This window comes from Thyridium curvatum (assembly GCF_004353045.1).
Source record: "Thyridium curvatum strain D216 chromosome Unknown NODE_79_length_189696_cov_84.187462, whole genome shotgun sequence".
NCBI classification, from domain to species: domain Eukaryota; kingdom Fungi; phylum Ascomycota; class Sordariomycetes; order Thyridiales; family Thyridiaceae; genus Thyridium; species Thyridium curvatum.
In genome coordinates, this window is record NW_022156834.1 from 140445 (window position 1) to 166617 (window position 26173).

Sequence of the window (26173 nt, forward strand, 5' to 3'; positions counted from 1 at the left end):
AGACCCAAATCAGGACCATGCATAACAAGGTTGTGATTATCGGCTCCGGGCCCGCCGCCCACACGGCCGCTGTCTACCTGGCCCGCGCCAACCTCAAGCCCGTGCTGTTCGAGGGTATGATGGCGAACGGCATTGCGGCTGGTGGCCAGTTGACCACGACCAGCGATGTCGAGAACTTCCCTGGTTTCCCCGATGGAATCCTCGGCCAGGAGCTGATGGTAAGCCACTATCATATCCCTGGGGGCCGAGAGCCGATAGATAGCAGCAGTCCACTAACCTCTTGGGCCAACAGGATCGCATGCGCAAGCAGTCAGAGAGGTTCGGCACGGAGATCATCACCGACACCGTCAGCAGCCTCGACCTCTCCTCGCGACCCTTCAAGTTCACCACCGAGTGGAGCCCCGAGGAGACCCGCACCGCCGACGCAGTCATCATTGCGACCGGTGCGTCGGCCCGGCGACTGGGCCTCCCGGGCGAGGACAAGTACTGGCAGAACGGGATCTCGGCCTGCGCCGTGTGCGACGGTGCTCTTCCCATATTCAGGAACAAGCACCTGGTCGTTATCGGCGGCGGTGACTCTGCTGCGGAGGAGGCTATGTTCCTCACCAAGTTTGGAAGCAAGGTCACCGTTCTCGTGCGCAAGGACAAGCTGCGGGCCAGCAGCATCATGGCCAAGCGCCTTCTCAGCCACGAGAAGGTCGAGGTCAAGTTCCACACCGTCGGCGTGGAGGTTAAGGGCGACGACAAGGGCCTCATGAACCAGATGGTCGTCAAGAATGTCAACACCGGCAAGGAGGAGACCCTCGAGGCCAATGGTCTCTTCTACGCCATCGGCCACGACCCCGCCACCTCTCTTGTCAAGGGCCAGGTTGAGACGGACGAGGCTGGTTACATTCTCACCAAGCCCGGCACCACGATCACGAGCGTCGAGGGCTTGTTCGCCGCCGGTGACGTCCAGGACAAGAGGTACAGGCAGGCTATCACCAGCGCCGGTAAGTTCATATTTTTCTCCGAACTCGAAAACATGGCTGGCTTTGCTAACGTTCTGTCTCAGGCACCGGATGCATGGCTGCCCTGGAAGCTGAACAATTCCTTTCCGAGCACGAAGAAGCCGCTGCCACTCAGGACCGAAACGGTAGCAGCCTATGAAGAGAGTTCAATTAGATCAATTAGAGATACGCGGGAAAAAAGAATAGACCAGCGGAATAGACAAAGACATCAGTCCAAACTGCCTTCTGGCCCTTCTTCATCCCATATGAGTCAACCCAGACCTGGGTCATCATGTCATTCATCTCGCCCATTAGACTGCCCAAGCTAATGTACACAAGCTGGTCTCCGCGGCGCCCAAGTTGACGCCCGTCTTCCTAGTCTCGTTCGGTGGACTGGGCGCGTGACGTGAGCCTGGTCAGTTTGGAGGCAGGATGTCATCCAGCTGAATTGATTGCAGGGGCCCTTGCTCGTCTGGGGCTTTCCACCCCGGCTCTTCGTCGTGAATATGTGACCGAGTGTGAGTTGTGCTTGGTTTCACACCGTTCTTTCCAAGCAATCCTGGCTCGTTCTCATGGAAACTCCGCGCAACAAACCCCTCGTTCTTGCTCACTAACAAAGTTTGGGAGCGACAACCATGCCGGGGCGGATCCCCGTGGATTGCATTTAAACTCAGCCCAAAGGACCAGCCAAAGCCCACCCTTTTCCTCCTCTCACCACTTCAATCAGCCCATCTTACCACTCTCCAAAGCCCAAGCTTTGACTCTCTTGCAACACCAAACCTCCTTCGCAACTTGAAAGCAAATACCGCCAAGATGGGCCACGGCGAATACTCGTACAAGAGCTCCGGCACCAACAGAGAGGCATGTCTCCATCCTCGCATTATTGCTCGCCACAATCACAACCTGACCAAGCTGTAGGGCAACCATTACTGCGCTCGCGACTACGGAAACGGTTCCAACGCGTACCACTATTCCAACACGTAGGTCCTGCTTATTTATCCCTGGAGCCCCATTGTCGTTATAGGCTCACACTCTGGTAGGGATGGCTCGTACTACTACTCCAACCCCGATGGTAGCACCTACCACAACAACGGCGCGGGAGGCTCGACCTACACCTCCCCCAGCGGCGCTTCGTACACCTCCGGCTATGGAAGCGGTGGGAGCGGTGGTTCCGGGGCCTCCGGCAGCTCTAGCTCCTCCGGGAGCCAGAAGTGAGCTCTCACAGGCGTGCTTGGCGAGCAGGCTCGGCAGGTCGTGATCGTACTGTAGCATTAGCTCCACAGAGGACAAGGTCCTGAATCCCAAACTCTGCCTTCTGCACATTCGCACGCCTTGCTCATATATGACATGACTTGTGCTCGGTGATGTCCTACCGCTGTCGTCCCTCGCCAGAGACAGAAAAGCAGCCCACGCAAGCCCTAGGGTATCCAACCAGCTTGCTAAATAGGGTTAACAAGAGAGCTTTATACTGGGGCCGGCTGCGCGTCCATGCCCAGTGCTTGGGCATCATGGCAGCCACAGTTACAGCCCGTTCCGCTTCCCGGCATACGGCCGGCATGAGTTTCAGTGGCTCAACTTGGCTCCTCCCGAGACCTGCAGCAGCTATTTACATGTCGCGTCACGCAAGGTCTGCAGACAGCCGTAACCACTTACCTCGTTCGGGGGATATGGGTATGACAGAGCAGCATAGCCCTCTCCACAGCCGGGAGGGGACGACGTCTAGGCCCCGCCCTCCTCGTCCCTCCTCGTCCCTCGTCGTCCCCATCCGTCACCTTGCAACCTGGTGGAGCAGCCTTCCCTTCGGGCACAGAGCTAGAGCAGGGTCTAGGCCGGATCGCCCACGGTGCGAGGTAAGCAGGCGGCCAGGAGCAGCTATCGATAAGCAGGGGTTTGCGTGAGGAGGCGAGGCGAGGCTCCACCTGCAGACATGGGGGACATGGTTGAGGAGCAAGGATTGCCTCTGCTCACCTTGCCTGGCTCCTCTTTTCACCGACGTGTGCACTTTTTGTGTGAAAAGGCGGCGAAACACCACTGCGTCCGGGCTGCAGAAGGTGCTAGAGGGCGAGAGCATACGGAATACGACAGGTCATGTCGTCAATGGCGCCCGTCTGAGACAGCTTGTTGTCCACGGGCTTCGTTCTTATACAGTGCCTGGTCTTCGCTCTTTGTTCTGTCTGAGCTTGAGGGGGGCCCGAGCCAATTCCTCCTCCCTTTCCCTTTTGCCATTTCCTCGAAACTCATACCAACCACAGCTGGCTCTTTTCCTCGAACCTAGCCGGCAGCCATGGCATACCGTTACGAGGACGTATCGTCCTCTTTCTTCACCTACTGGACTCCACCCGCGGGCTACAAGCTCACGTACAATTCGGCCAATCGCCAGCCACAGGTGAGTCTTCCCCCATGTAACACACACAAACACAAACTTGGCACACACAAGTAGGCTAATACTGAAAAAAAAATAATGCATAGAGGAGTCAATGGCAGGAACCAGACGAGTTCGGGCCGCCGCCAGGTGATCCCTACGGCCAAATGGGGTAGGTTTGAAAAGGACCTCGAACCTCTCTGGCGTCTGGAACCCGTGTGAACTGACTGGAGAATCACAGGCCAGGGCAATTCCCAGGTCCGCCGCCACCTGACCCATTCCTGGCCCAGGATGGCTTCCCTGGCGCCGCCGGCTTCCCGCCCCAGGCCATGCCGCCGTTCCCAGGTGGCGGCTTCGGGCAGGACGAGTTCCCGCCGTACGCACCGGAGGAGCCAAGGACCATGTTCGGAGAGGGCGGGCCCGGAGCCTTTTCTCCTCCGCCTTTCCAACAGGCGCCGATGATGAACGTCGGGCCAGAACCAGACTTCTTCGACGGGTTCGAAGAGCCACTGCCGCCGCCTCCCATGCCCATGCCTCGAGGTCCGCCGCCCCCAAGCCCTCACACATTCCCGCCGCCCGGCAACCCACCATTCGTTGAGGTTGTCGACGCCGGACCGAAGCAGCAAGGCCTGAATCACAGCGACTTCAGGACCTTCGGAGGCCCTCCGAGCCCCAGCACCGTCTTTAGCGACGGGCCAGAAAGTAACTGCGGAGATGCTGGGGCCAGCCCCGTCTTCTACCATCTAAATCCAAACAAGGGTCCTCCGCCTCCGGACATCAGGACTGTGCATCCACGTCAGCCCGAGCCGCGCCGATCAGAGAGTGATTTCTCCGACGCCGTCTCTGACTATGACTCTGAGAACGATATCATCGTCGAGGAATACGACTTTAGCGATGACCTCGCCGACGAGGAGGTTCCGTATCCTCAGGATTTTCAGCGGAGGTACAAGTGAAAAAGAAAGGAATAAAGACGACGACAGATCAAAGACTATGACGAAAATATGACGACGTGAAGATTTAATGACCAAGACTACTAAATGGCTGTGGACTGGGGTGGGCAAGTCTGAGATTGTTACATTCAATGAATTTTCTATCATGGGCAAGCGGGTTAGGTTAAACCAAGACAAGATAATTAATGATCCCAAGAATTGACAGTTGTGCTGTTTCCAAGGCATAGTAATGCTTCTACTTTTGTTCAGTCTCACTGCCAAATTAACAACATATTTACTTTTCGTGATATACTCTCCGGCTGTAGGTTCCTGTAGTGACCTGTATTTGAACCATTCCCACATCCCTAACCAAGTCCAGGGATCTATGTCCCCTCCCCCAATCCATATGAACCTTGCCAAAACACCATTCCCATTCCAAAAGTTCACCCAGTTACCCAGTCTATAAGCTCTCCATGCCCCTTTCTAAACCATGACCTCGTTATCCTTGATGGCGTCGAGCAACGCCCTCGCCGTCTCATGATCGCCCCGCTGCTGCTGCGTCTCGACCCGGTGGCCGCCAAAGACGTGCATGTGGTGCTCGTCCTCGCGCTGCCACGCATCCTGGATCCACTCGTCGTCGTCCACGCCAAACACGCCGTCGACGTCGCTGCCCGAGCTGGGCGGCGAGTCGTCCTGGAAGGCGAACGCGTTGAGCACGTGCGCCTCGAACCCGTCCATCTCCTCCGAGAAGGGCGCCGCCGGCATCGCCTGCACGCCGCCGCCGCCGTTGTGGTGGTGGTGGTGGTCGTCGTGCCCCGGCGGCGCGACCTGTGGTGGTGCCGCCGCCGACGCCGACGACGACGACGACGCCAGGCCGCCGACGGGAGCGCCGGCTGCAGGGGACAACGTGTTCTCGGCGTGGTGCGCCGACTCGGGCGACGTCTCCTCGTCCGAGGGCAGCTGCGTGACGGTGCCCATGCCGAGCGGGATGTCCATCTCCATCTGCATGCCGAAGAGCGGCTGCTCGTGCGCCATCCCGAAGCCGTTGCTCATCATGTTGATGGGCGTGATCGTGCCCGACCCGCCGCCGGACATGCCCATGCTTGCGGATGTGGCAGAAGCTGCCGCCGCCGCCGCCGCCGCCGCGGCGCGGGCTGTGGTCTGGCCGTGGCTTGCGGCGGGACCGGCCTTGGGCTTGTTCTGCCCCTGCAGGATGCGGAGCGGGCTAAAGCCGTTGGTGAAGAGGCCGCGCAGGCTGGCGGGGAAGTCGCGCTCCTCGGGCATGCGGTTCTTGCTGAGCGCCAGGTCCATCGTCAGGGCCAGGCGCAGGTAGCAGCTCGGGTGCGAGGCCAGGATGTCGGTCCAGTCCGAGATGGCGCTCGTGCCGCCGTTGGCGGGGGCGGGCGCGTTGTCCAGCTGCGCCAGGTTGATGATGTGCCGGATGGTCTCGCTGACCCAGTCCACGCCGTCGTACTGCGGCTGGTACGTCTTCATGGCCTCGATGAGGATGTTGAGGCGGTGCTGCTTGAGGGCCGAGCTGTTGTTCGGGTCTTGGTTGTCGCCTTGGCTGGCCGGGGTGGACAGCTTGACGTCTAGGATGTGCAACACCAGGGGCAGAGCGGTGCATGCAACACTGTTTTGACAACTGGAGTTAGCCACCACCTGACTCTGCAGTGATGGAAGGAATCATGGAGGCACTTACGCGCTGATGGGCAGCCACCTGGCCAGCCGGAGCTGGATGAGCTCTTTGAGGCACTCCGTCACGCCCGAGGAGGCATCCTGCAGCTCGTACCGGTTCTCGTAGATTGTCGAGATATCTCGCGCACCGCTGGTGCCAAGCCCAGCAGCAGCAGAAGCCACGGCCATATGAAGGACTTCGTGGTGGCAGAGGGCGACTCGGGACGAGCTACGAGGTTGTCAGCATTGTTAATCTGGCCCGACGTGAGCAGGGGCGATGTTGACTTACTGATAGTACATGTACATCAGGTTGGTGTACAGGATCACCGAGTCGTGGTGGTACTCCTTGCCCCCAGCGGGCGCCCGCGCGACTCCGCTTCCGCCAAACATGGGGAACTTGAGCGTTGCTCCCTTGTACCACCGCCTCAGCTCGATCTTGCACTGCTTCACCTTGCCAGCATCCTCCGCGGCAAGCTCCCGGCCCCAGCCCGGGGTGTCGTCCAGGGGGAAGACGAGGATGAGGATGTCGGTCAGCACGACGCAGAGCTCGAGGAATTGCACCAATATCTCGATGAGACTCCTCTTTGTCCCGGGGTTGTACACTCTCGATCGCTCGATCTCGTCCGACAGGTCCGCGTAGCCGAGGGGCGAGTTGGCATCAAAGTCAAAGTGTTGCCGCGTGATCTGGATGCTGCGGCGCACCCCGAGACCCAGGACACGGTCCCGGATGATGCAGCACCACCAAAGGCGCTTCAGCGTGCTGGCCGGCTTTCCCGGAGAGAAGTTGGCATAGTGATGCGCTTCGGCACCCTTTGCCATCTGGATGGCGGTGGTCAGCCATGCGGAGTTCGGGTTTCTTGGGCCGCGGTTCGGAGACCAGAAGCTCAGAAGAAGCGAAGCCTGGGATATTGCGACAGGCGAAGACTCAGTTTCGAGGTCGTACAAGAGCTTGGCGCGTCGGTAGAGTGCTGCTCGAGCGGCTCGAATGGTCGAGAAGCCCAGGGCTTGGATGCTGTTACGTGAGACAAACTAAAGGGGTTGTTAGCCAGGCGGAATGTTGACTTGGACAAGAATGGACGGTCAGCTCACGTTGCAAGTTGCAAAGAGGATAGACTGGAAGACAAGCAATGACATCCGCTCATTTCCGAGTCCTTGGTTGCAGTAGAGCTCCCAGAAATCCCCCTCATTGAAGATTGGCAAGAGAGGATGCACATGGAGGAAGTACTGTTGTACGAACTCATCTAGGATTGCCCTGGTAGGCACGCGAAGGCAGCCTTGTAGCTCAAGGTAGTTGACATCCTGAGGAGGGATATTAGGGAGGTTGCTGATGTGGAGGAAAGGATAGTAAGAGTAGGTGATATCAGAGCTCATATTGAGCTTCTGCTCGAAGGGAGCCCAGTGCGAGAGCGACGACTCCGGTAGATCGTTCGAGAAACTGGAAAGGGAGAGATTGGCGGCCGGATGAGGCGGGTTTGGCAGCGCATTCGAGGCCTGGGGTTGAGTCTGAACTAGAGCCGGCGCCGGAGTGCTGGTGTTGACCTGTGGCTTGGGCGCTGGAGGTGCTTCTGTCGTTTCAGGAGCTTTCTCTGGAGAGTTGGCAGCAGGTGGTTGCGGAGCAGCCTGCGCTTCAGGCATGACCTGGACATTTGCTCTGGATTTGACGACGGCCTCGGCCGTGTGGGTGTGGTTGCAATTGTCTGCTGCGTAAGGCGGGTATGACGCCTGGACATTCTCGCCATTCTCTCGTTGCGATCGCCGGCTGTTGCTAGATGTGAGCGGTGCCCTCTTCGCAAAAGCCAAGACGGCGAGGATAGACGGGTGGTTCACTTACAATCTAGATGCTCTGCCAGTCACGACACAGGTCTCGTTGTCAAGATAGCAGTTCATGCAAGGCCGACCTCGCTGTGACACGTCGCACCTGACCTTCCGCGCTCGGCATGACAGGCAAGCCTTGGGAGCACGCTTTCTGATCTTGTTTGCGTTCTTGGGTTTGGGATCCATGGGATCGGTTGCCGTCGTGGGTTGAGACATCTTTGCTGAAAGCTCGAGTACGGACGAGGCTGTCTTTCTTTCAGTCGGCCAGAGCACAAGCAACTATCGAGCCTCCAACACACAAGGAAAAATGTTTTGAAAGTCTGAGGGGAAGAGGGGAATGCCAGGGAAGTTGGAGATAGCTCTTCGTGGGGTGTGGGGTCCGGTCCTCATCTGGGGTCTTGTCTAGGACAATGGGGCTAGGTTCGCGATGGCTTCTCGCTAGGGGTGGCGTGTGATGTCCCCTTGGCCCTCAGAACAGGGATCGCAGGTGTGTATATGGAATCCATCACGGTGGCTGACTGCAAGCTAGCGTCCCCGACAGTCCGTTCCACATTGGCATTGGCGATCGTATCACTGGATCAGACATGGTTGGCCATCACGCTTGCACGACACCTCCTCTTTGGGCCGGGCCTGGTGTGTAGCTGAAGAAACTCAAGCCCCTACTTCCATCTGAAGTCTCTCAGGTGGAATCCATATCTGGTCTACGTGGAGTACTTGACATGCAGCTTCATGAGGCTCTCTCGGTCTGATTGGCAAAGGGGAAACAAGCATCGGCCTCCCGGCGATGCCGCAGAGCACTCGCAAGCATCCCAAGAGCACACATAGCAGCCACGCAGAGCTGTGCGGCAGTCTGCAAGGTCGTGTTAGAGCCCGCAGCACCTGCAGAGCCCGATCATCATTGAAGGTCGAAAGGCTGAAGGGAGATGTCGTGGTCCCAAAGCAGACGGCGCCGAGCGAATGTAGTTAGCCGGAAGTTGATTTCCGGGTCTGGGTTTGGTACCGAACTACCTCGGGAAGCGTTACGCGGGGAAATTCCCCCAACGAGTCATCAGAGTGGAGCTGTCCTCCAGTCAATGGGAACTTCCTGAGTCGAGCTACCTGAGTCGAGCTGGGCCCACCTAGAGGAGTTTCTCAACTCAACAGCTCAGGATTACTTCGTATGTTCATGAATGTATGGGAATTCGGTGACGTGGACCGCAATAAGTCACAATCCGCTGACAGAGACATCCTCTGTCAGACATTTCGACCCTGTCCACGTGCTGAGCAAGCCTCACGTTGTGGGGAAGCGGGGTGGCGCTCTTCGACGATCTTGTTCGAGGGCATGGGACAGTGTTCCAGACCCTGATCTGCATCAACTAATGAGTCCGTAGTGTCAACTCAGGGGTTGTTTGATGTCTAGACTTGGGCTATCGTTACAAAGAACATATCAGGAGGGAGGTCCTTCGGCCGGCCTGTCATCAGCCAGTGACCCGTCATCCCTCATCCTGAAAGTCCAATCTCCTTGCCCATTTCGCTCCAATGCAACTTTGACCTGTCCTACGCGATCCTCCAGACCTCCGGGAAGATCCATCCCATCGCCCACGCGCTCATGAATACGGGAATCGATTCGACAGAAGAGCATGGGCAAAGCATCACTCTTCCAGGCGGACAATCTGTCTCTGTTTCCTTCGACGATGACGTGCAAGAGGTAATACACACTGGCAAGAATGAGACCAGCGAAATACATCATCCAAACCCACTGCACCTTGATGAACGGTGCCATTCGTGTGCCATGCCCATCATAGCTTTGCGCCGACTGATCCGAGATCGTCCCTTGCTGCCGTACCTCATTTGTCAGAGTCTTGGTGAAAGTCGACATCCATCCAGGAAGGTCGTACGTCGCATTCCAAATAGCCTCGATCCAGTCAGAAGAGTAGTCAATGGCTGCTGCATTGTCGTTTACGGCCCCCATGAACAAAGGTCCCATGAAATTCCGGAGAGCTGTCAGAGCGTCCGTCGTGACCACATATCTCGCATCGTTAGGGATATCGAGCGCAGAGGTTGTGTTGACAAACACATATTCTGATCCGTGAACACTGTTGGGGTACGCAAGTCGTGTCTCGGGCCAGGTTCCGAGGAGAGTTTGTTGTTGCTGGCCATTCCTCACCGAAATGCTGTAGGCATGAATACAGAACCAGAGCGCACATTCACTGGCCCAGATCGACGACGGTTGTGCTGTCATATGAGACACCTCCAAGAGGTCGAAGACCGAAAGATACGCGCGATGAGTGTCGTTCAGACGAAATACAGACCCGTTGCTGGATGCCACTTTGAAAGACCCTGTGTCTATGATCGGGGACGCTTGGATGATAGTCCCAGAGGGGGTCGAGTAATTGCAGCTGTTCCCATCCTTGTCGCAGCTATCTGCCACACTGACAGGCTGGCATTCTCCGCACACCCCTAGTGTTGGAATTGTCGGCCATGTGCAATTGCCTGTCTCGCATGGAGCGATCAGTGGGGAGGCATCTGTAGATATGATTCCGCTGTAGATCGCCGCCCTCGTGGAGAGGCCAGGGACCAGGTCTATTGGCTTCTCTTAGCGAAATTCAAGGCCTGCTTAAAGAACTGTAGACTTGCCTGAGCTCCATCCACGGCGAACAAAGTAATCCCACCTCTCGCTCCTTGGCGGTGACAATGTGGCGTTGTTATTCGCAAGGGGTCGCTGCTCGAGAATGACCATCTGTTGACTGAACGCCTCGAATCCATGGGCAAGAACAACAATAATAGCACCCACACAAGCCACGTGGCTAGATATCAACGGTTAATGGTAGGTTCCTGCAATATGGCACGCATCGTACCTTATTTTTAGATGCCAGAGCAGATTCAGACTTCCCAACAACCCTCGTGATGCTTCATCGAATATCTTGAAGTCGCCAAGTCGCGCTTTGTGTCTGCAACTTTGCTGCCGGGCTTGAGATACCCAGATCCAGGCTGCTTGGCTCAGAGAGCTCTCTACGATGGCCCCCATGGATACTCGGATAATGGTGATCATGGCTATGATGAAGGTATCCAGTTGCAAACTTCCAATCCAATGCGGCGCTGGGACGGGACGGTTATTGTACGTGCTGAGCACAAGTACTAGCAAGCCAGTCGCCAAAAGACAGATGAATATATATATACATTCCCCACGCCACCACCTAAAGATCGTATAGTACCGTCTGAGTCTTAGAACTGCTTTCTCTTCTCGTCCTTTGAGCTTTGTTTCCTTCTTCAACGCCTCGAGATCCCGCATCTTGATCGTCTCTACATTATCGAGCGACAGGTGAGGTACTCGAAAACGGTGAAGGGGGGTGGGTGATAGGTCGTATTCGATTCTTGAGGTATCTCTTCGAGAACGGGACATGTCTAGGCAAAGTGGAGGAATGAATTGAACACGAGAGATATCAAGATGCACGAGGGAAGTAAGGAAATGAAGAGGTCAGCGTGGAGGGCTTGTCCATTGAACGGGGCCACTGAAACGCCAAAGGTCGACTGAGGTTGAGAGAGCAAAGACGCGATAGGAGAAGGCAAAGAGTTCAAGGGGAAAGGTCCAATGCCAGCCTGGTATACAAGTGCGGTACAAGTACGAATGATGGCTGAAAATCAGGTGTGGTCTCTGGTCGGGCCTTCTCTTTTAAGGTTGAGCCTACCTGGCCGATGCAACTCAAGGGCAAGACCAGCCCCAACATGAAGCTATCATCAACGCATGAACGAAGGCCCACTGCTCTTTACGCAGGAACTTTCGTTCACTACAATACCCGGTTTGGACCTTATTGAACAAGGCTCTGCGTTTCAAGCATCTCTCTCGAGGTTGACAGCTTCGTCCGCCATCATACAAGCCTGTCCTTTACGCTGAAGGACGGCCTTGCAAGCCGCCGGCAGGATTCACAAAGGGCTGAGGCAGAGAGGTTGAAACAACCTCAACCGGGGCGGCTGTCATCCATAATTAGCACAATTCAGGATCAAATCAAGTGCCGAAGAGTCCTTACGAGTTTGCCGTTGTGATCCTGCTTTCTGAAATGCCACTTCGTCCTTGGGGGTCGGGCCTTGGGTGTAAGAGAGAGGACAGGGCGCTGGCGGCCGCAGAGTGCCCTTGACCAAGACGCGAGGCGATGCAGTCGGCGGTGCGTCCGTCATTGCTTATGTATGTTCCGAGACGACTCTTGAACGGCCCCAGAGCAGAAGCACGGCTTAGGCCATTGACGAGGCTCTCGAGAAGGGCCAGCTCTGTCGACAGAGTTGGACATGCCAGGCGGTACTTCCTAAAGCGGCAAGGCAGGGGCGGAATGCACCGAAAAGGCCACAATCAGCCACGTGACGCATGTTTTCGCAAGGCAAGAGAAAGTGGGCACCCGCCACTCAGATTTTCCCAAGACTTTATTAGAGTCTCACCTGACAAGCCGTTGTCGAAAAACCCCGCGCCCCTCTTGCTCCGAGCTTCGGCTTCTCCAAACTCAACACCACCAATGTCAACACCGCGATACCGGAGTGTCCAATAGGTGTGCTATTTCGACTTATCGGCAGTGCTTGGCCGAACGCTTTGCTTCCGTGCCGGGACAGCGGCTCAATTCCCGGCTTTCGGGAACCGCCTTTTGCATGGATGGTTCCATCCACTTCGGAGCCGTTTCGGCGGCTTCACTAAGCCCGACCAGCCCCGTGAGCGTCCGCAGCCACGCCGGGGCCAATGGAGCGGCCAAGAGAAAGAGGAGCGCCGCCGGCACGATCGACAGCAGCCCTGGCAGCGTGCTCCATGATCATGACGACGATACGCTCGATCAGCATGAGAAAAAGCGGCAGCCTGGCGTCAAGAGAGCTTGTAACGAGTGTCGACAACAAAAGGTGAGTCACTAGATCTGGACGGAGCTCTGTGCCCGCCAACCGCATCCTCTAGCCACAACTGCACGTACACAGCGATTGACCAATTGGTCGTCTTCATGCATGGGTGTCAACGTGCTAACCTATTTCCACAGCTTCGTTGCGATGTCCAACAAGACCCATTCCAGAGCTGCTCGAGATGCAACCGTCTCAAGCTCGAGTGCAAAATTGAGTCAAATTTTAAGCGCGTAGGAAAACGCTCGAAGCACGCAGAGATGGAGAGGGAGATAGAAAAACTTCGGCTCAATGTGCAACGAGCCAAGGCCCAGGGCTTCATGGTGGAAGACGACGACGATATGCAGTCGCAAATCCAGTCACCCATCGTCAACAGCGTCTACAGCCACACCAGGAATCCCTCGCTGATGGGTTCCGATGAGGCAGTCACGTCCCTCCTTACGCTGAAGCGCGGAGGCTCTTATAACCTCCCTCGTTTCTGCCGCGAGCTCGAGGGAGTACGCATCACTGACGACGCGGAAAAGGCGCTCTTTGCCGAGTATTTCCTTCATTATCACCCCTTCCTTCCTTTCCTCAATCCAATCCAGTCTCCGGAGCAGTACTATCAGCAACACAGCCTGCTTTATTGGACCATTATCTCCGTTGCCGCACGACGCTACGCTGCGGACCCAACCCTGCTGGAATCCCTCTCCCAGCCATTGTCAAGACTGCTGTGGTCGACAATCGGGGAAGTTCCAGGGACGCATTTTGTCGTAAAGGCACTGTGTCTCCTTTGCACGTGGCCCTTGCCCACGAGTACGAGCACGTCCGATCCCACACATATTCTGTGCGGAGTGCTCATGAAGGTCGCAACTGGTATCGGGCTTCATCGTCCGAGCCACATCAATGATTTTACGCGCATCGCAGTCGAGCTTAATAAGGACCAGCTTCATGACCGGGTGGTAACGTGGGCTGTGTGCAATATTGTGGGCCAGAGCATCGGGACGGGCTACGGTCAGCCTGCGTCCACGCTGTACGATTGGACCTTGGCGGTTCGTCCGGGAGAGTCCGGGCCTTTCCAACTGAGTGAAGAGCTCGAGGCGAGACTCGAGATTGAGAGGTTTTGCGACAAGATCTCCAAGGAGATGTACAGCAATGCGAGCGACTCCCGTGGTGTCGCTGGAGACGAGCATCGAGCTATCCTGATGCGCGTGTTCAGGCGAGAATACAGCGAACTTCACGCCGCGATACTATCGCGGAACAACGTCTCGCCTATTGCCAAGCTACACCTTAAGGCGGCAGGGCTGCATTTGAGGCTGGCCGGATTCTTCGACTCGAGTACGACTCCTGGTTACATGGACGATTTACTGGGACTGTGGCGTACAACTGTAGCGTTCCTCGATGATGTCATCGAGGCCGACAAGAACTCGGCTCTCGAGCGCCCTGGCGGCGGGATCCTCAAGTATGTCACGAACTACCTCCAACAAATGCTTGTGGCGGCAGGCTTTGCCCTGCTGAAGCTGATGCGCTCCTTTTTCTCGAGGTCAATTGACTTCGAAAGGGGCCGTCGCCTGTTCCACGAAACCATACAAGCCATTAGAGCCACCAGCGTCGTCAACAATGACATGAATTGGAGATTGGCCGAGCTGATGGTGCAGATGTGGAATGGCGCCCGGTTGGACTCTGGAACCCAGGCTTACCACGACGACGACCCTGCTGCTAAGATTGACGACTCTCTGCAGCTGAAAGTAAGGTGTAGGCACAGCATGAGCTTGGTCTTCGATTCTATCTGGCATTGGAGAGAGGAGTATCAAAACAGAGGACGTGGGACTCTGGATGGTAAGGCTACACCCCCTCACCTCCCCCCCCCCCCCAAGTGACGTTTGTTCAGTCATGTTATTTCAATGCTGATTGATCATCGCAGCTCTGAAACATCCAACAAATCCAGATTCCGCTAATGAATCCTCAGCATCATCCACACATCTAGACAGCACGCTGATGCCACCTACACATGGCTTACCTGCAAGTCTACTGTCAGCATCAAGTGGTGCCATGACGCCCAATGGTGGCTCTGGCCTGGCAGGCCCCCAGAACTCGCTCTTCCAGGGACTGAACGAATTTGGCAACCCTGGAAACTATGACTTCTTCGATCCACAGCATTGGATGCTGGACAACCTGCTTGATTTTAACTACAACATGATTCCACCCCTAGAGGGCGCGTAGGAGGGGATGCCTTAAGGTACCAAAAGAGCGCAACTGAGTATGCACAAAAGGTGATATGGGTTATGGTGGCGCTTTTCGAAACGGTATTCTGGTTATTGACTTTAGTGAAGCAGGTAGAATACCCCGTGTGTAATAATTGCTGCTGGGAGGACAAGTGTCCTGTCACGGGGTCTATCCCAGACACACAAAATAAAACACATCAGATTGTTCAAAACAAATCGATTCATTGCATTATATCATATTGATATGAACATAAGGTGCGAAGTTACTGAGGCGACAAACTTTGCATCTAGACAAGCCAGTCACTTTCCTAAGGCGATGCGAAATGTAACTACCAAATCGATACGAATGACAAGATCACCGTCGACTAGAATGAACGTACAGGTCAGTGGCAGGCTTCCAAGCCAACAGTGGTAGTGTTGGCGCGAACGCAGTCATTAGCTCCTTACGTTGGTCCGCTCGGCGCCAGAATGCGAGATCCCTTCGACGGACCGGACCGAGCACAAGCACCGTTGCCTCCCCGATTCTGCCATGCACACCTTTTGGACGATTTCGCCAAGGGGCGCAGCTGCTCGCGCCGGGAGAAGCCAACATCGCCCTGAAAAGGGGGGCGCTCGGCCGGGTCGGGGCCGGGCCACGGGCGGTCACCCAGAACACGACCGTGGCGCCCGACCAGTCAAAACAAACAATGGTGGCGACCAACTATATAATACGCTCTAGTAGATGGCCCGAAACAAAAAAGTATGAGAGAAAAGAAGCGCTCGCAAGGCATCTTTTGTCATTGACAGGCAGACTGTGATGATGACTCTTTGCATCGTTGCCGCGTCGCTGCTCCCGGAGCGGTCGAACGAACCAGGGTGTCGAAAGTGGGCAAGGCACAGCGCCAGAAGCAGGGAAAAAAAAGGATTCAAACAATCGTCCTGGGATTCACTTGGGGACGAGCCCACCGCTTTCGTCCGCCGGGCGGGTATGTCCGAGACTTGAGTGGCAGAGACTCAACAGCAGAAGGGTTGGGATGCATCTAGGACTCTACTTGGGGTCTCCAAAGTAGGGCGCTTGGTCAGTTCTTACTCTCTTCCCTACCGTGCTGGGACATGTAGGTCTGAGTATCCGCCGTTGCGGCCGTTAGAATGGACAGATACTCCTTCAGAGTGGTGGGCGGAAAGCTCCACTGAGAGAAGGGGATGGAGACGCAGAGCGTCGTATGGGGTGTCATTACAGATGCTCGGGCACTTTCTCGGTGGCGCACCACCTCCTCGCGACTAGTGTCGGCTCTTGACTTCAAGCCAGCGCTGGGTGTCGCCGTGCTCGAGAGGGTGTCGAGGTCATCGTCCAATGATGATCGCGTGGGTGCGGGCTACAAGCCGCCCGAGAGGAGCGGAGCGAGGTGCCTAGTCACCGACAGGCCGCTACATGAGCAGATGGCTGTCATGAGCTCACCATGTGCCTTCTCAGTTCGGTGTCGTGGTCGCTCCGGTCAAGATAGGGGGGGACCAATGAGCAGTGCTCAGGGGTCTGTCACAAGCCCTAGCATGCCCAGCTAGCAGTAGGCCAACCACTTTGACACGAAGTCGGGCACCTCCGTGCTAGTAGCACAGGGGAGAAGATTTTTTGGGCAACGGTCAAGCACGTCAGGGACTAGTCACAGGGAAGGGGGGGCTAAGACGGTCTTCCCGAGTACCCGAGCCTGCTCTCCTGTTGGTCGATGTCGATGCCACTGCTGCAGCCAGCGGCATGGATGGACCATTTTGCCTGTCAGGACAAGTTCGGCAGCATTGATCGCCGCCTCTGAGTGCTTCTAGATAGGGTTTAGCCACCAGGTGTGAGGAGTCGAGAGGCCCTCCCCCCTGGTGTCGACGGCAGATGTCCACGGGGCAGCCATCAGGCAGTCGAAACGGTTGCACGGACAATACTCTTGGAGTCGCAGCATTCCTTCAAGGAGCTCGACGGGGAGAAAACAGAAGATTGCCGGTATGAGACGCACGGCGCCCTCGGAATGCCAACATAGTGGTTGCCATCGGCTTTGTTTGGGGCGCGTCAAGAAGGGCAGGTGGAACGAGAACTGGTCACGCTGTTACAGGGAGTGAGGGACAACCTCCAAGATTGCAGTAAACCTTGGCTAGGATGTGGACTTTTGCCATGATTGAATTTTACCGGTCGTCCTCGATGCGTGGATCGTGGATGTGACGACTTTGATGGCTCTCCTGAATGGGGAAGGCGTCGCGTTTCTAGTGCTCGCTATTCGCCGCAGTCCATTCCACGTTTGCTTGTCTGGCAGCACCTGCATACTTGGGGTGATACACGCCAAAAGAGATGCAAGGATGAGGCCTTGGTCCGAATCAAGATTTTGCAAAGCACTCTTCCGCGATATAGTTCCGCTTTCTGCTGCGGATGGAGTTGTTCGACCCTTTTTGGCCCGCGAGAAGCCCCATGATCCTTCCCAATACAACGGGTCAACACTACCCACGAGGTAGCAATGGGGCATCAAGAACGCATGCTGATCGCGCTTTCGGCGCTTACGCTGTGTTAATGGCGTGTACAATACGAAGTTCCGGCAAGTATCAAACTTGGTTCAATCAACGCTGAGGTTGTTGGTCGAAGTGCGGGATACTCTCCATATTTACTGAAGAATCAGACGCCACGATGCTATATGATCGAGAAAAGAGACGCGGTTGCGGAGGAGCTGTGGGCTGTTGCGAGCACTGTACGCCAATCGATGGACCCGGCAGTTCGTTTCGGCGCTTCAGTGCATGATCTCAAACATGGGGCCATGAGGCCAGCCAACGGCCCTCATCAGCCCCGGCGGCGAGGTGTGAAAGGAGGGTTGCAGATTGTCAAGCCCGTCTGTTAAGTGACCGCGTGTGTGGTGCCTGACAAGGAACTGGCACCCTACCCGGCAGAGAAAGCCTGACCTGCCGGGTTACAAGGCTCGCAAGGCTTGGGGTGGCACAGCCTCGGCTATCGACCAGGCGGTATCAGTGGACGGACACGCGAGCTGCGCCTGGACAATCACCAGGGACTGGATGGCCTTGAGACAGGGACCGGGAGTCGCCCTATCAACACCGATCTTGATCTCGGATGCTCCAACAACGTCTCCTTTCGAGGTTACGCCGTTGCGCCGTTGCGACGGGCTGGTGTTGGTGCCTGCGGATGCCGATCCTGTGCTGTACCCAACGCGATGCTGTTGGCTCGGCCCAAGCGAAAAGAAAACGACGACAACAGGCAGATGCATCATGAAAGACAGCAATGCCAATTCGCCTGTCGCCTTTGAGGCCAATGAACGGACTTGTCACACTGAAGCGCGCGGGTAAAGGGACTAGGCTAGGCACCGATCAGGCTTAGCGGGTGCGGGGCGAGGCGTAATCCCACCAACGGCTGCCCCATGCGCAGCAAGGAGTGGACGAGGAAGGGACGAGTCGAACCACACCGCATCGACTTGACTACAGGGAGTTCCCTGCTAGCGCGTCCCGACAGTCTGGAACGGTGGGGCCACCTGAAAGCCACTCTCGACCTTGACTGGTCCGGCAGGCTGATTCCTCCTCTTTCCCTCCGCTTTCCCTGTCTTTTTTTCCCTGATCCCCCCCCCTTTTCTCCCTTTTGTCCCTTCTCAAAGCGGAGTGCCGCTCGCAAGTCCCTCTCGACTCGCCGACTTATCCAGTCTCTTCGACGTGAGGTCACCACTGGGTAGCATTGGCACCCAAGCCAGTTTCCCCGCCAGGCCCCTTTTTGCGGTCGCCCGGTAGGCACCAGCTGCGCACGATGCAGATTGCGCCTTAGTTCTGCTACTCTATCGTTCGGTCCCGAATATGGAATGCTCTGCTTCCGTCTCTTTTCGCTGGGACCGTCTTTGCCTTCCCATTCGCCGCCGATACGATGCCCTAATGTGCGAGCACGGAAGGGTTTATGACGCGCAAATTGCGGTTGGGCTGGAGGACCATTGCGTCAGAAAGGCTCGAGGGGATGAAAGAATGGCACCCCAGAGTGAAGTGGGTGTAGGTACATGGTTGCAAAATCTGCGATGGGGCTCGTGACACCCTGTTTGCGATCAGCGACGGGAACCTACACCATCTCGAATCGCCCCTGGTCGCAGCTTTGGGGGCGCCGCAGTTCCCTCAGGGAATGGCGTTCAGCTGCAGCCAAATACAGAACAGAACGTGCTTTGTACCTCGAGCACTTCCGCCGTTTGTGACGATGTATCCTTCCATCCCGCACACACCAGGTACCTAGCTAGGTAGGTACCTATGTGTCAACGGTTTTCGCAACACTTGCACTTCCAATCTGCAACCACGGCAGCAGCCGCCATCGAGACAGAACTTATACATCATTTGATTCGAAAGTGGCCAAATCAGGTGCTGGGCATGTCCCGCTGGCGACTCGTCGAGGAACGAAGCATCGCATAGCACTCAAGCTGTGACTTCTTAAGGGCAGACGCGCATAGCTATTCTCTTTATTCTTGATCTCCCTCCATCTGCATCCCTCCCCTCTCCCCTCTCCCCTCTCCCCACGCGCCATGCAACTGCCCTATATTAAAACATTCCGCATAAGATTTCTTAAGACGTGTCATATACTTGGACAACGTCTGTGCTGATCATCGTGCTCGGCCAAGGGGCGCGTCCAAGCTTCCGATCTCCCAAGGCCCACATAGCGCTTCCTGCCAATCTCCTTGAGCAGATTAGCACCCTCTGGCGTGAAGTGGTGTGAAAGCGGTATTAGATCCCGACCCTAAACTAGACGTGTAGCTATCATGACGAGACGAGAAGAGGACAAGGAACTAGGTTGGACTGGCATCATGCCGCCTGTCCTGGACGTGGCCGTGGTGATGCCATTCAAGGTTACGGCTGCCCGCATATTCCAGCAGGTCACAGCCCCCTTGGACGTGTTTCATCTTCAACTTTGTCGGGAACTGATCTCATTCGATCGCTAATTTGAGCCCCCAAAATGCCAGCGAGAACAACGCAATGCGCGGCAGACGGTTCTTGATTCTCGACTAACCTTGGTGGACCGAGCTTAGTCCAGTCCTTTGCGGCACCTAGATGTTAAAGCTATCGTAGCTGGAGGATTACCCTAGGGCCGGGGGTGCCGGGTTTCCAAGCACTAAACTGTGAGTATCCACAGTCTCATTGACGAGGGGTATATCATCTACGGAGTAGGTACGATCCCGCTTACCTAGTTCTTTGAACAAGCTCGATAGGTCGAAGCCCAATCGCGTTTGGAGCTTTTACGAAGATGCTGTTTTCCTGAGCTACTGTCCCTGGCAAGGGAAAAAAAAAAAAAGAATCGGCAGCCTGGGGAATGGTTCATCCTGGCTAGCCTCATGCCATGGCGGAATGTGGAATGGATTTCATCAATGGCCGCGCTCAGAAGGCAAGTAGGTACCTGGGTACCTAGAGAGCTACATGGTACGTACGTACCAGGATGCATCCCCACCCACCCAAGTTTAGGGGATCCACTTCTCCAAACACCAACCCCTGCTCCTTCCGCCATCGAGGACTGGACCACCACCACCTTCCCTCGTTCAAGTTCTTTTCCCGCACACACCCAAGGCAGCTCTTTCTCTGTCTGCCCTGGGGCCTGTCCTGTCTCGTCCTCTCGGCCTTGACTTTTTTTTTCATGGACTGAGAGGGAGAGGAGGCCAGACAGAAGCGATTGACTGACCTAGTCAATCTTTTCCCTTTTCCCATGCTCGTCAGTTTTTTCGTTCCTTTCCTAGACACACACCCTCTTACTCTCTCACTCACTTCTTTCTCTCTCTCTGTCGCGACTTCCCTCCGGACCCTCCACCCCTCCCCTCCCACCTGCTGATCCTCCTCAACTGTCACTTTTCAACTCGATTCGCCTCGGCCGTTTTCTTTACTCGAAGCTCAGGCGGTCGAGGAGCTTTTCTTTTCCACGTGTCGACCAGACTTTGATTCCAAATAGTTGAGAAAGCCTCGAATGCCATGCTCACTTGCCTCCATTGATATCCCATGTCATCCTCGCTGTGTCTTTTCCTGGTTCCTCCGTTATTGAGTGATCGTATCACATCTTGGTTTCTGTGACACACTCCTCCCTCCCCGGTAACGGCCCGCATCAGTCAAGGTACAAACCCCCGGTGGAAAGCCGGTCCACTGCAGAGGCGTGCGTGAATGACAAGGGCACTCCCTACTGCTGGTAATGATATCGGCACCGATTTTGCTCCCGAGGAATGCCTTCGTCCTGTCTGTCCCTCTCTTCCTCTATTCCTCCTGTGTCTTCCATTTGCCTCTACTTTTCTGGACCCCATCCCACCTGCATCTGTCTTTTACCTACATACTTTGAAGGTGAAGGGTTCGGCAAACGCTTCCCTGGGATTTTCTGGCTCGTATCTCGTCACAAGCACCCGTTTCCACTTTCACCACACCCACCCACACACACACACACACACATCAGACCAAACTCGGGGTCCTGTTTGCATTTGCACTTTTTGTGTGCTCTGCCCAAGAAGCACACCCTTCCCGCCCGCCCACGCTGTTTGCCTTGCCTTGCCTTGCCTCTTTCAGCACACCCCCCTCTGCTAATGGTGTCGACTTATCTGACTGTCAAGCCTCCAATGTGCGCTGATTTGTTCTGCTCCCCTTTCGGGTAAGGCAAGTGGGCGCATTCTCCAGTCTCTACCGGCTCCGACCGCAAGTCGCAGTGCCATTGCCGAGTCTCGCTCGCCATGCGTTGCGACTGTCCCTGAGCCGAAGTTCAGAGGGCGTAGACAGTACTTTTGCCCAAGAGTTCCACTACGAAAGTCGGGGTTAGGCGCCTCAACACCACCGACATATGCAACCGCCTACGAGAACTTGACTAGACCCGAGTAGTATGGGTAGCAGTGCTTCGCCAGGGTGCTTTCCTGGAGTTTTGTCGGGTCATGTACCGTGGTAGTCTGAGCTGTCTGTATAGACATGCATGCCTGTGCGGAATATCTCGATGGATCACCACCACCATCGTGGCTTGCTTGCTTCTGACCCCCCCTGCCCATGATGCCACCCCCTGCCCACGGCAGGACTGAGCCCAGGCCATTGAGAAGCGGTCGGCGGTTATGCGTACCCACGGCCATGCCCCCGCATATGAAAGAAGAAGTCAAGTCGCTGTCCCCTGTTGGTCGAATGCATTCATGTCAACCCCCCTGCCTGGTCGATCGTCAAGAGAGGCATCGGGCCAGGCACGCAGTACCTCACATCGAGCATCTTTCAGAAGTGTGTACATGCATCTCAGGGCGGTTTCCAGGAACGGGCCCTAGGAACCATGAGATGTTCTCCACCCTGTTCACATCGATACCACTCACTGCCTAATCCACCCTCTGCTCCCGCTCTCGACTTTCTTCCACTACCCTTGACGACAGACCACACCACGACCCTTCTTCCTTGATAATAAGGCAGTGTCCCCTTGCTTTCGAATCATCCTTTCTCTGGAGCCTGGCCACAAAAGTCGACCCCGAGAGGCAGACTCGAAGATTGACTTGTTGAAGCCCATGTTTCTCTCCCAAACCACAGACATATAACAGTCCGTCCCACGCCACCACGTCCGACTCAAGATACATCGTGCCTCCAGAGCTTGACGACCTCACATCTCTTCTTTTGCCTCTCGTCTCTTCCAACTGCTCTATTGTCCAACTACTCTACACTACGTCTCTTTGGCTCTCTACCTATTGATTGACGAACTAGAGCTGGGCAATCCGCCTACCTGGTCATGTCAGGGTCTCCCTTCGGCGCGCCAAACGGCCAGCAACGAACAGATCGCATGCACGTTGATACCCGTCTGGTCCATGCCACATGCTCCAGCAACACGCCAACTACCATTGCCTACGCCACCCCACAAGACCTGACTCCATTTAGTGCTGTAAGTGTGGCAACTCCCGCGGATCTGACGCGCTGCGTGCTTCGCCTGTAGGCGATAGTTAAGTCGGCGGTTGCTGAAGGGTATCCCAGGTGTCAAGCTTCAACTATCCCGCTACGGCAGACTCAACTCTTCTCACTCCGGTCTCCGGTCCTGGTTCGCCGCCGATTCAGCAAACAGCGCAAAAACAACTGCGCCAGACCTATCACCCATCCACTTCTAGTGCCCAACAACCGACACCGCCTGGAAGCAGCAGAATGTTCTACGGACCATACGACATGGGCGTGTCCAGCCAGGCATCCTCGCCCATAAATACCATCCATGCCCAGCCCGAGAGTCATTTCGACATTGCCTACATGGGCGGGGCGTCTCCGAAGGACAGTGCACCCGTCCCTTACTACGGCCACTATGGGGTTTCTGAACCAGCGACCGAGTCCGAGTATCCTGCCCCTGGCCAGACCAACAATTATCAAGGCTACGTCGGTGTTGAGCCCAGCTTCTTCCTCAAAGCAAATCCGGACTCGCCCCTTTCCGGTAGAAATGGCATTGTTAGCACCACTGCAGGGCCGACAAATGCACCTATCCTCGCTGAGCCGCAGCCTTCCATGCTCAGAAACCCTCGTCCCTCAACCATCCAAGAACTCAGAGATCCTACCATGCTGCAACCGATAGCCCCAGGACGCCCAGGGCAGACTCTCCGAAGCACTGCCGCAGATAAAGACGCAAAGAAGACAAGAGAGCGAAGTAAGAAATCAAAAGGCAGTTCCCGTGCTCCCAAGCCGCCGAGCGTTCACTCGAGCTCTAGTCATGTCCCACGGCCTGTGCAGGGCGCGGTGCCGCAGCTGATGCTTAGTGACAAGGCAAGCGAGGAAGAGAGGTACCTGTTCGATCTCAGAAAGAAACTCGTGGACGAGAAGGGTAAAGGAATGTGGGACCAGTTGAAGAGTGGCTACGAGAAGCGCTTTGGGTGCACAAAGGAAAAGGCAGCCCTGCAGATGAAAATCTCACGGGCCGTCTGCAAGCATGCGATCTGGCCCGAAGGCGAGGTAAGTACAGCTGCTGGCGCAACTTCCTGGGATCAAGGATCGGCAATGGTATGACTGACTCCACGAACAGAAGGACATACTAAGACAGGCTTTCTTTTACGAAGAAGAACGTCGCTACGCACGCATAATCGCGAGGATGAAGGAACTCGGCGGTGCGCAAATCTGGGAGTGGAAACCACAACACATCGAGTCTCAACTAGTCAAAATGGGTCTCGAAGAACCAACGATGGACGAGGCAACAAAGCTCCGCCGCCGTAATCGTTTAGCGCAACGAAAGCGAGCCGCTCAGCAACAGCATCAACACAACGCAATGATGAGCTGGGGAAGACCCGTCGACATGCCGCATGCTCAGTACCCCTTTCCTCACCATATGACAGCTCCCCCAACTACTTATGAAGTCATACCTGGGACGACGATGGCACTCTCGGACGAGCCAGAATACACCACGGAGCAGGAAGACCAAGTTCTTGACCAACTCGACCGCAAGTACGCAATCAAGGAAGAGAGCCACTCGCCAGCTTTTACTTCCACCCCAGAGATGATGGACATGACCTACACGAGGAGCGATATGGGCCATTCCCAACACGTAGGCAGTCACCAGAGCGAGCGAGTAGCTCGTCAAGCCTGTGAGCAACTGATTGCTCATTCCAGGCTTCAGAACAGACCGTTTGCGCCATCCGGATAGCTGCTCGGGGATGACGAGCTTCTGGAATTTCAGCACCACCACGAGCTGTTTCGGTCCTGCCCACAAGATTGGGATTTTCGAACTATTCTTACCATCTTTCATTCTGACAGGTCTCGTATACTTACTGTCTGATCTGGCATTTTTCAATATCTTGTACCGTCTTTGGGCATACAAACATTCCTTTGCAGCTTTCTGTCAGCTGGATCAGGACAGGGCAATGTTTCTTTTCTATGAGCAAAAGACAGCGATCACAGGCTTACGCCATTCCGGTTCGGACTGTTCATACTTTTTTTGGGTGGCATTGTTTGCGAATTGGAACAACTGGTGGGGTGGGTAACTTTGCACGATACCTGAATTGTTCTTCGTTTTTGTTATTGTTTCCTAATCTTCTTAGAAGTGGCACACCAAACATGATATGGAACTCCTTGACTGCTTTACCATCAAGACTGACAAAGGAAGGGGTATTGAGTGTCGTCAAGCGTAGCTTGCTGTCCAATCGTCATGAGAATATCAGTGTGCCTCGATATTGTGTTTCTCTTTGTGTTGCTTTCCAACAATATATCTGATATGGGTTGCCGCCCGGAAAGAGAACGGGTCTCATGACGTCGATGTCACTTGGTACTTATTTGATACCCAAACACAATACTCGCAGATGGCAGTGCAACACACCTATAGGTCTCGTGTCTATTTTGGACATATTTAAAGAGCTGTTGTCAGCGTGACCGAACCCACACAGAATACACAAGGTTTCACTTTAACGGCAAAAACAGATGCGAGGATGCAGCCTCGACTTATCCAACCTTATCTGGCGATCAAATTAGACCTTTTTGACCTAGACTGTTTAAATAACACACTTGACCGATCTTACAAACACTTTGATGTTTGAGGAGTTACGAGTGCTGGCCTCGCAAGCAGTCCAGATCACACGTGGGAAGTCAAGTGATGTGCAGTTCACTGCAACTCACCGTTCCCACAAGCCAAGGGTTTTGAACCTGGTTCATCACCCACTCCCCCCCGCGCCTGTTGGGCCCCCGGAGATAGCAAGCTTGACAGCCAGCCCTCTTTGCATGGCTTTCGTGTCGCGCCGTGAGTCGTCCGTTCACAAGCCCAAGCCCCTTCCCGAGAGTTTGGGGGCGGCGCTTAGAGGGTCGCAGCAACACCACCAACATTCTCTTCCGAGGGAGGGGGGGGGACAATATCTCAGTACCTAACCAGCTCTTTTTTGCCCACTTTGATCCTCCCTTGTCGTCCTTTTCTCTCCGGCGGATGCCGGATGGGCCAACCCGAAGCGCTTTGGGGTGGTAGCAGCAGTGGACAGACGGACAGCAGGTCTGTCTGTGTCTGCAGTACTACAAGGGGGCCGAAAGGGATACCTGACTCCGGAAGAGCGAGATGGATGGGCGGGGAGAGAGAGAGAGAGAGACCTCCCTGAATTCTGCAAACGACTTTCTCTATTCATGCGAGAACGGAGGCATTGCGGACCGGGGAGGGGGGGGGGGGGCGTGTCTATTTTTCTTTTCTTTTTTCTCCGCCATCACCTTTTTTTCTCCCCTTGTACCTACCTCTCTGTCGCGCCCTCGCTACCGACAGTGTGGGAAATTAGCATCACGAAAAAAGTGGAAAGGAAATGCAGGAATGATCCTATCATGGCCGTCCCCCCCTTTGGGCCGGCCGCAGCGCAGGCTCGAGTTGTCCCCAAGTCCAGTTCTGTTTTGTTTTTTCCCACTCTCGCTCTTTTCTGTCTCCTGGACATGCGTCGTTCCCACACCCCCCAGTTG

The 26173-nt window shown here is 55.5% G+C and overlaps 7 protein-coding genes across 7 annotated transcripts; 4 read left to right on the top strand and 3 right to left on the bottom strand.

The window, feature by feature from the left end:
* Positions 1-17: 17 nt before the first annotated feature.
* E0L32_010148 (uncharacterized protein) lies at positions 18-2204 on the top strand (the record flags this gene model as incomplete). The annotated part of the gene is made up of 6 exons (XM_031132734.1): positions 18-218; positions 293-992; positions 1055-1135; positions 1329-1395; positions 1544-1903; positions 2030-2204. The coding sequence occupies 6 exons, from the start codon at positions 18-20 to the stop codon at positions 2202-2204; spliced, it is 1584 nt and encodes a 527-aa protein (XP_030990129.1).
* Positions 2205-3273: 1069 nt separating this feature from the next.
* E0L32_010149 (uncharacterized protein) lies at positions 3274-4304 on the top strand (the record flags this gene model as incomplete). Its single annotated transcript, XM_031132735.1, has 3 exons — positions 3274-3375; positions 3459-3523; positions 3593-4304. 3 exons carry the CDS (start codon positions 3274-3276, stop codon positions 4302-4304), a joined length of 879 nt encoding a protein of 292 aa, XP_030990130.1.
* Positions 4305-4763: 459 nt separating this feature from the next.
* On the bottom strand, positions 4764-7988 carry E0L32_010150 (uncharacterized protein; the record flags this gene model as incomplete). Its single annotated transcript, XM_031132736.1, has 5 exons — positions 4764-5913; positions 5983-6186; positions 6247-6986; positions 7047-7716; positions 7789-7988. 5 exons carry the CDS (start codon positions 7986-7988, stop codon positions 4764-4766), a joined length of 2964 nt encoding a protein of 987 aa, XP_030990131.1.
* Positions 7989-9198: 1210 nt separating this feature from the next.
* E0L32_010151 (uncharacterized protein) lies at positions 9199-10803 on the bottom strand (the record flags this gene model as incomplete). The annotated part of the gene is made up of 3 exons (XM_031132737.1): positions 9199-9925; positions 10424-10558; positions 10610-10803. The coding sequence occupies 3 exons, from the start codon at positions 10801-10803 to the stop codon at positions 9199-9201; spliced, it is 1056 nt and encodes a 351-aa protein (XP_030990132.1).
* Positions 10804-11637: 834 nt separating this feature from the next.
* Positions 11638-11927, bottom strand: E0L32_010152 (uncharacterized protein; the record flags this gene model as incomplete). Its single annotated transcript, XM_031132738.1, has 2 exons — positions 11638-11723; positions 11780-11927. The coding sequence occupies 2 exons, from the start codon at positions 11925-11927 to the stop codon at positions 11638-11640; spliced, it is 234 nt and encodes a 77-aa protein (XP_030990133.1).
* Positions 11928-12386: 459 nt separating this feature from the next.
* On the top strand, positions 12387-14822 carry E0L32_010153 (uncharacterized protein; the record flags this gene model as incomplete). Its single annotated transcript, XM_031132739.1, has 3 exons — positions 12387-12629; positions 12761-14354; positions 14524-14822. 3 exons carry the CDS (start codon positions 12387-12389, stop codon positions 14820-14822), a joined length of 2136 nt encoding a protein of 711 aa, XP_030990134.1.
* A 7695-nt stretch (positions 14823-22517) lies between these two features.
* On the top strand, positions 22518-24395 carry E0L32_010154 (uncharacterized protein; the record flags this gene model as incomplete). Its single annotated transcript, XM_031132741.1, has 3 exons — positions 22518-22667; positions 22757-23710; positions 23781-24395. 3 exons carry the CDS (start codon positions 22518-22520, stop codon positions 24393-24395), a joined length of 1719 nt encoding a protein of 572 aa, XP_030990135.1.
* Positions 24396-26173: the final 1778 nt, after the last annotated feature.